The following is a 9,478-nucleotide window of genomic DNA, read 5'->3' as shown; positions in this document are numbered from 1 at the left end:
CTCTGTGGGACAGTCTGTATTTCTTTTAACAAAATAAACTTTCTAAGGATGGGAAGACCTACGAAAGAATATTAAAACCCACTGAATATCAACTTAAGTTATCACATCTAAGCTATATTCCTAGACCACCCGTGAGGTCATCCGCCGGTGCCCCTGGGATCTGTGTAAGTGTGATAATGTGCCTCTCATCACCACTGCTTCCTCGGCTGGCTGCCCTGGACTCTGGTTGCTTCTCTTCCATCTGCTCTGGACGAGTGAGTGAAAGTCTTGACCACATCACTTTTCCTCACTCAGATTTTACCAGTGCCTCCCCACTGCCACGGTGTGATGTCTAAATCTCCTTCCAATCTCGACAGACCATATCCACATATATACTCCTCTCTCTCTCCGTCCCTCTCCCCTCTCTCCCCCACTTCTCTCCTCCCTCTTCTCTAACTCTTTAATAAACCTACTGCTGAGCCAAGCCACATACGTACCCATACACAGGGTCCGAGGCTAATGTGTCAGCGCCCTGTAATGTTACCGCTTAGGGATGGCAACTGCCACTCACAAGCTGACAAGGGACTGGTGTGTAAAATGAAGGGCCGCCACCATGGTTCACACTGGCAGATCGCGTGGCTGAGCAGACCTCTAGAAACCAATGACCCCAAGGCCGCTTGAGAAGTGCAGGTCAGAGCAGGAGAACTACAGAATGTCTAGAACGTCAGGTTCTGAGCCTGTGCTCAGCAGGAAATTCATCTGGATCCTGTGTCCATGGGACAATGTAGCCTGGACAGCGTTTGGGTGGCAGAGCAGAGGGACCTTGAGCATCTCCTTCTCTCCCAATAGGAAGTTGAACGCTTTAGCGACGTACCAGATAGGGTTTCTAAGGTTATTTAAGTTCAGCTTGCTACACCTGTTGGCTTAGTGTCTGTGGTGACTGTTGTCCCCAGGTGTTCAATCACGTATGGAGACCTGTTTAACTCAGAAGGAAATGCTGTCCGTCATTTTGTTCTTTCCTATCTATTAATATTGTGGCGTAGAATTTGTAGGATCATCCTTACAGACAAGCTAGTCTCAGCGTGCAGTAATCATCGTGCTTAACTTCACGAGTGCTGGGACCATAGGTGTTTGTTGCTGTCTAACAAACAAGGCTGCTTTCCACTGTCCCGAGTTGTGGGGAAACCATGGCCAGAGTCATAGTCTTTGTTGTTTAACAGCTCTGTGTAGGACCTAGCCCTCCTGACCCCAGTCTAGCATCCTGTTCTCACATTTGGGCCTGCAGCCATGCTGTTTGGAGTCCATAGACTTGGACGCAGTCTAGACTGGTTGTTAGTGGTTTTTGCCCTCCTGAAAATATGTGTTGTTTTGTCTTGTAAAACCTGTGTTAGGTAGGAACCTCCCTTGGAGGACACAGGTCTGTTCAGTCTGCAGTTGTTTTGGGCGGTGTTTTTCACTTCTCTAGATACACTATTGGTTAGAGTACTCCTTGGGGGGCATTCTGTTCATAAAGAATGGGGTTATTCTGTGGCTGCTCTTAAAAATGCCAAGATTCTTTTTAAAATTAATATGAGTTGACATTTATAATTGCATTCATTTATAGGATATAAAGAGACATTATGAATTATGAATACAGTGAAGAATAACTAAATTAAGATAGCTAGCATGTTCATTGGTGTAAGTGTTCAACATTTTTGTAGTAATGAGAATTGAAATGTACTCTTAGCAATTTTGTTATTGGCATCAGTCTGCAATAGATCTAAACAAACTCACTCATTCTTCCTGCTTGAAATGTACACTCTTGGGTCATTGTCCCCATCTTCACCCAAACCCCTAGCCTCAATTCCCACTCTTCTGCTTTCTGCTTCTGTTAGTTTGATTGCTTAGACTCCATGTATAGATGCGAAGATGTGGTATTTGTCTTTTTGTGTTGGGCTCATATTACTTAGGATGATGTCCTCTGATCTGCTCATGCTATAGCAAAGAGTTGAATTTTCTTCTTGGCAAGGCTGGTTAATATTCCAGTGTGTGCACATCACATTCCATTTGTCTGTTCATTCATCTGTTAACCACCACGTAGATTGCATAACTTTGCGTTTGTAAATATTGCCACAGTCAACATGGCAGGGCAGAAATTTTTTCACAGATTGATTTCAAACGTGGGCGGAGACTCAGAACTGGGACTAGTGAATAACACGCTCATTCTGTTTTTAATTCCAGAGCCACTTCCACTCAGTCTTCCATAATGTCTGTATCCATCTACATTTTTATCAACAGAGGACACTGGCTCCTTGTCCTGCACACCATCCTCAACACTTGCCACCCTTTGTCCTTTTATAACAGCCATCTGACGCATGTGCAAGGACATCTCATTGTGGTTCTGAATCACAATAATCAATTTTATTGCATATGTCACTGACTGTTTGTACGCTTTACATGGTCCCGTGTCCCCAGAAAGTGCAGATTTTATTTATTGGAATCCTCTTCCAGGAGATTTTCTTTCCTGAAGCGAAGTGGAGCTGAAATCAGCTCCACCCTCACCCTGGGATGGCACTCATTACCGTGGGTCAGTGCAGCAGCTGGACCTCCATGTTTCCGGGCTCAAATCAAACAGATGGTCTTAGTACTTTAATGACTTTTATCTTGACATGAAAAGAACGAGATAAACTAAATAAGCCGAAGTTTTTGCACCAGGACCTGCAATCTGACCTCCTTGTTACAGCACACTTGGCTAATACAATACAGCATGCCGCGCCATCAACACTTTATTAAAAGGTTCTCATAGAACGTAGTCTTGACTGTGGATTGTGGTTACTCAGATACTCAGAGATTCCCCAGTGCTCATTCCCTACTTAGGCGTCTGAAAGCTCAGATCACACCAAAGGCTTCTAACAATGGCGTGGGATTTGGGAAGTGATCAGGCAGCATCCAGTAAGGGCTGTTAAGCCCTCTGGTCTGCATGGTGACAGTTTAGTCTGAAATGCGAGAGTGGCTGTGGTCATTTTCAGCCCCTTGGGGCTGATCTTTGTCTTTATCTCCATGTTTGATGTCTTCCTCCTCATCCTCTTTGAGTGAAATTTAGGCCAAGAATGACATTTGGTGGTGGTCACACAAGTGTGGATTGACACATGCTAGAAGGGCAGACAACCTAAAAGAGTTTGCAGTTCAGTGAGAGAAGTTGGGGCACAGTGACAAAAGGGACCCCTTTTCCATGGGGTCTTGTGGAGCTTTGGTTCTAAAGATTAGTTTTCAAAGATTATCATTCAGTAAATATTTATTAAGCATCTGTTCTGTGTATGGGTCCTTCCGTGTTAGAGCAGCATGATGGCCGATAGTAGGGTGATTACGGTTTAAATATTGTCACCAGCTAGTGGCTGTAGGACCTTTAGAAGGTGGGGCATGATTGGAGACACTAGTTACTAGGAGTGGGCAGGGAAAGGCTTCATCCCAGTATCTAGTTACTACTTAGTTCCTCCACTTTCTTGTCCACTGTGATGTGAGAGACCTTACCACAAGTCCCCGCTACTGCCATGACCTGAGCTGCTCTACACAGTATCCCTCCCTCCATGAGACATGGAGGCCCTCTGAAGCCAAAGCAGGTCTTTCCTCCCTGGATCTGTTCTGTCAGGTGTTGTGGGCCCAGTAACACAGAAGCAGCTCATGTATGAAAGCTGATTGATGTGGAAGAGAGAAAACACAGAGCAGACAATGTCTACATTAATGTAAGCACAGGAAGGAAGTAAATGAGGCAGTGTGGCGGTGCCTTGCATGGGTGTGAGGAATGTGGGGCTATAGCTGATGTCAGAGAAGACTTTTATGGAGCTGAGAACTGCAGACGGGTTGGGGAGTGTGGCAGTGGCAGGATGTGCTGAGTGCTAAGCCCATGTCTAGGTGCACTGGAAAAACCACTGAGGTGTTAGAGAAAGCATGAGTTCATCTACTGCCTGTTTTGCAAACCCATTCGGACTGCTAAGTAGAGGACGCTTTCAAGAGACCACAGTCGGGAGCGTGGGGATGAATGGAGGCTTTCAGAGCCACCTGAGTGAAGGCCAAGGCGACCTGGATAAAGTGGTGGAGGAGGAGATAGCAGAGATGAGAGACACGAAAATTCAGGACACATCCTGGTGACGTGGGTGAATGTGGCTGTGGACAGGATTAGCCCTGATGAGCAAGAGAGAGTAGAACACCCGCAGCAACAGTGAGCTTTGTGAGGAACATAGAGCAAGTCAGGATGCCTTTGGCCCCATATGGGAAGATGGCTGCTTAGAAAAATGGTTTGCTCTTGCAGAATTCAAGGCCTCTGCTGTATCTGTGTTGGTGTGTCTTGCCATCTAGGTCGCTTCTTGGTGAGGGTGTGCAGAAGAGCTTGAGACTCAGGAGGAATAAGATCAGCTGGAGTGTGTGTGTGTACATATGAACATGTCCGTGGGCATGCACACATGCACAGAGGGTGCCTTGGGCTGATGTCTGGAGTCATCCACATTGCTCTTCCATCTTATTCATTGAGGCAGAGCCACTCAATCAAACCCAGACCTCATCAGTATAGATATGCTTGCTAGTAACTCGCTTTGTGCAAGGGTCCTCATCCTTCCTGAGGCTAGAACTGCAGGTGAGCTGTCATGCCCATGGGCCATTACATGGGTTCTGGAGACCTGAATTTGAGTCTTGATGCTTGACTGTCAAGTGCTTTAACTGCAGGCCATCTCTGCAGCCCCTGCACACCCACCTCTGACGTGTGTCTGAATTCGTCCCACGCAGAGGTGCTTCACTTCATTACCTCCCACGCTTCCATGCCTGGCTTGCTCAAGCAAAAGCCCTCTGACAGCATTGTGGATGGCGCTGCCCGCCAGACTGATGCCCTTTCTCTTCCTATATCTGTGCTACTTGCTTATCATTTTTGACTTGCAATATTTAGCTAAACTATGGCTACACTGCAAATTTCTGAAAGAGCTATGACCCAGCTATGTGATAGGAGCTAGCAGATCTGGATTAAACCAGCCTTACCCAGAGCATGAACATTTTTCTTGGCTTTACTTTGAAGACCGTTTACAGCTCATCCTTAAACTGCCTCATTATGTCTTTCAGAAACAGTTCTCAGAAAGCAACTAATCAGGGGGTTCAGTGTTGGAAGCACATTGGGGGAAACAGATGTTTGCTATTTAAAGCTCTGTGGATGATTGTTAATTCTTTTTCTAGTCAAAAGGCATTCTTACCCACTAAATAAATACATTGTCTTTAAGTGCACGTCCTTGTGTGTCATGGTGGCGGGAAATTTTCCCTGCCGGAGTTGGAAATGAAAAGGTTCTGCTCATTTTGCACCGTGGGGAAGGTGGGTGAAGAAAGCACTGGTAAATTCACTCTTAGCCTAAGATGAAGCAGGTGGAAGTAAAGGCGCTGCAGGAGGCTGGGAAATACTAGCAGACTGCCTGACCTCAGGAGCCCACAAGCTTATCTGAGGTTGTAGGAACACCAAAGCTGCAGTCACGAGCCAACATAAATGTTAGCGTTTTAGCCAAACTTAAAGGAGGAGAAGTAGAAGAAAAGGGCCATAGCTGTGATTTCATGCTATACTGAACTATAGAATTTAAAGGAATTAGCATGATTAAATACAAAACACAGATTCATAATAATTATCCATTCAATTAGCAAAGAACTTTACAGTTTGTTCAGTTCAGACTCCTATTTGTGAGGGGCATAAACGAGCCTGGAAAGATTAGCAAAGTCTAGACACAGTGATTCGGCACTTGGATTCGGATCTCTAGGCAAGGCCCTCACCAGCCTGCCCTATTGTGCCACAGAAAGCTAGGATTCCCCAAGCCCAGACCCTTGGCTGGCCTCACTCCCCCATCCGTTCAGCTCCTGGTGCCTACCAGCAAGGTCTTGGATCTCAAATGCAGTGCCCATGCAGTTCTCCTAGCTCTTAGCACTGGCTGACAAGCACTTCTCAGATCCTCAGCCCCAGGACCACACTCTCATCCAATCAGCCAGCTCCAAAGGAGTAAATCTCAATGCAGAAGCAACACAAATCCAAGATAGTGTATCCTCTAAAAATTACTGATTCTATAATAATGAGCCCCAATGAAATGACTTCAAAGAATTCCCAAACAAGAAACTCAAAAGAATGATTAAAGTTATGTTCTAAGAACTCAAAAAAGACAAAGGCAAAGAGGGAAATGAAGTGTTAAATCTCAACACAAAATATGGGAATAGAATTCAATGGAGAGATTGAATTAGTGAAGAAAGTCAAACTTAAATGACACCAGAAGTGAAAAGCCCAGCTACCTAAATAAAAACCTCATTGGAAAGCCTGCCCGGCAGAGCGTCGAGCTAGAAGATGGGGTAGAAGAATCACATTACTCAGAAAAAGTCATGATAAATCTATAAAAAGCCATAAACAGAACAGGAGATGCCGCGCACACGCCTGTCTGTGCTCTGTGTGCTACCATGCAGTTCGCGAGCTTTGGGCAAGGGGCTGGAGGTTGAAACATACAGAGACAGAGAGACGGACCTCTATAGTCACTAGTAAGAAACCCTTTATTCAGTAGCACCATGGCATGGAGGCTTGTATACCCAACAGTCAGGTGGGCCAACAGGTGAAAACCTTATCTTTTGATCCTCAAGGCAAGGCAACACGTGCTTGTGAAGCAGAGCTGGTAAACAACTTTGACACAGCTTTCAGTGACTCAAATCAGAAGGAAAGTAAAGATCTCTAGCAGGGAAGAGCAGCTGGAGGCCAGGACTCCAAATGGTCCCAATAACGAGAGAGCTCTGAGGCACTGTGAGCTTCAGATGAGGGTCATAGAAAAAGAACACCACACCAAAGGTATAGAATATATTTCATTAAAATTCTAGAAGAAAAAATTCCACAGCCAGAGACAGAGAAGCCTGGGGTATAAGAGACCACAGAGCGCCAACTAGATAGGACCAGCAGAGAAACTCTACGCTGTATTATGCACAAAACCTCAAAAGCACAGAATGAAGAAGGGGCATTGATAGTTGCAAGAGAAAACAGACAAGTCACTTAGAAAGGCAGGCCCATCAGAAGGACACCTGATTGCTTAACAGGACCTTAGATAAACGAAAGGGACTGGAAAGCTGTGTTCAAGTTTTAAAATACTGTCTGTCCACCCAAACTATTATACCCAGAAAAATCACTAAAATTAAAAGAGAAGAATAAACTTTCTAGATGAATCAGCTAGCTCTACAGTGAGTGCTTTAGTCTGAAGAAGCAAAACATGGCCAAGAAGTCACAGGGAGCAAACACTACAAGGCTGGGAAATCAGGAGTTCTAAAAACATCCCCAAGCTGACAGAATGACACACGTTTTTTCAGTGGAGTTCCGAGTAAAAGACCAGCCCAACAGGTTGGATCAGAAAACGGGATCCAGCCTTTTCCTTCTCCCAGGAAACACACCTCACCACCAATGGTTGACAGATGCCACCCGAGGGCGGGAGAACAGGAAAGGGCACTCACAGCAAATGGACTGTTAAAACAGATTTAATGTCTGGTGAAACAGACTTGCAATCTCTAGAGTATACATCGTGAGTTCTTTATTTTTAGGATGTAATAATGTCTAGTATGTCTAACGCTGTGGGTTTCAGTGCATCACTAAGTTTTGTGCATTGCTGCACAGTAAGCTGGTCATAAGAGGGAATTCGTATTTCTGCCCTTGGTGGAGAAAGAGGAAAGGATGAACCATGATGTGTTATAAACTGAGTGTTACCTCAGAAATACAAAAGCAAGCAAAACCACCATGAACTGCTTTTTTTTTTTTTTTTCTGTTTGCTGAGTGCTTTTAGATTGTCTCCCAGGCTGCTGAGTGTTCTGTCAGTCAGGCAGAATTAAGCCTATATTAGCAACCATAGACCATGCGGGGCTTACATGATGCAGTAAATGAGGTTAAGGTCGCACTGCACAGTATCTATTCACTTATTACTCACAGCCATACTAAATATTGGATGTTAGGCTGAGTGGTGGCACACGCCTTTAATCCCAGCACTCGGGAGGCAGAGGCAGGAGGATCTCCGTGAATTCAAGACCAGCCTGGTCTATGAGAGCTAGTTCCAGGACAGGCTCCAAAGCTACAGAGAAACCCTGTCTCAACCCTCCCCTCCAAATTTCTTGTGGAAGTATCATTCCTGATAAAAACTGAGCCTGATACAGCCTGGGCAATGGGACTATGTACCTAAGAAATTAATTAAGGACAGACATAGCTGTTAAGAATGAAGGAAGAAAATGTTGAACTTCAAATTGGAAAAACTCACTGAGTTGTTCATACCATGCATGCTTTTAGAGTACATGTATAAAAATAGTTCTTGCTGCTCCAGCCGAGGACCTGGATTGTGTTCTCAGCACCCATATGCTGGCTCACACCTGCCTGCCACTCCAGCTTCAGGGTATCCTATGCCTTCTTATGCCCTATGTAGGCACCTGCATACACACAGTGCACACAAATGCATGCAGGCACATGCACACACACACGAATAATAAATAAATCTTAAATCCACAGGTAAGAGCAGGCAGGGAGTCAATGCATGTGTGTCTAGAGCTCAGCTTATTTTCTCTCCTCACCACCCATTGACCTAGACGCAAGAGCACTGCTGCCCACAGTGGGCTGGTTCCTCCCATATAAGACAGCTTCCTAACAGAAACACTTCAGAAATCTGACCTAGATAACCCCTCACTAGAGCCGGGTATACACACCCTTGTCTTTGCAGTGAGGCCGTAGCAGAGAGGCAGGAGTGATACCATAGCTTCCACATCTACAGAAAATGGCCCTGGCCATGTGCCCTGGGCTAAAAGTGGAGCATAAAATAGGATACTGAAGAGTGAGCCAGGAGTGACAGCTCAACACTGAAGGCCAGGGGACAATGTGGGTTAACCTGGCATTAGAGCTATCTTTTTACCCTACCTGGGGTTTGTTTGCCCTGAAAATCAGGGAAATGAAGCTACATATCACTATCCAAAATCTATCTGTGATGCTTTAGAACTACATTTTCACGCGACTTAGTGATCTGTACTTGGATAAAATAACCAGATTATCTTGCTTCTAGTGAAATATGCTTGCCAAAGTAAAATTTTGTTGTGTGTGTTGTGTGTGGGGAAGGCTGGGGTAAGGTCTGTCCCCTAGTTCTAATTTAAGTCTTTCCTAAGTCCAAGACTTGGTCCTGGGTCTCTCACATCTCTGCCTCCCTGCTGAGCATTCTCCTCGTTCAGGGATAAGTCAGCTATGTGCACAAGTGTTCAGGCCTGAGTTCTTAACTCTCACATAAAAATCTAGGTGTGCCCCAGTAATCACAGTACTGGGGGACAGGAGACAGGTGGACCCCAGGGCCCAGCCAGCCTAGCTGAAATGGTGAACTCCAGCTTCAGTGAGAAACCCTGCCTCCCTCTCAGAAAAAATATGGTAGAGTCTCTCTCTCTCTCTCTCTCTCTCTCTCTCTCTCTCTCTCTCTCTCTCTCTCACACACACACACACACACACACACACAAATAAATA

General features: G+C 45.3%; 1 protein-coding gene across 1 annotated transcript in view; it reads left to right on the top strand.

Moving 5' to 3' along the window:
• The first annotated feature begins 3,993 nt into the window (after nucleotides 1-3,993).
• The window catches only part of Slc44a5 (solute carrier family 44 member 5), a 76,814-nt gene continuing 71,329 nt past the window's right edge, over nucleotides 3,994-9,478 (top strand). The window contains exon 1 of the mRNA XM_050149481.1: nucleotides 3,994-4,103. Coding sequence (XP_050005438.1) covers nucleotides 3,994-4,103 — 110 coding nt within the window. The remainder of the gene's footprint in view (nucleotides 4,104-9,478) is intronic.

This window comes from Alexandromys fortis, unplaced genomic scaffold, assembly GCF_014885135.2.
Source record: "Alexandromys fortis isolate MF-2015 unplaced genomic scaffold, M_Fortis_MF-2015_v1.1 scaffold_68, whole genome shotgun sequence".
Classification (NCBI taxonomy): Eukaryota; Metazoa; Chordata; class Mammalia; order Rodentia; family Cricetidae; genus Alexandromys; species Alexandromys fortis.
The sequence above is the reverse complement of the archived record's forward strand: the minus strand, read 5'-3'. Positions and strand labels throughout refer to the sequence as shown.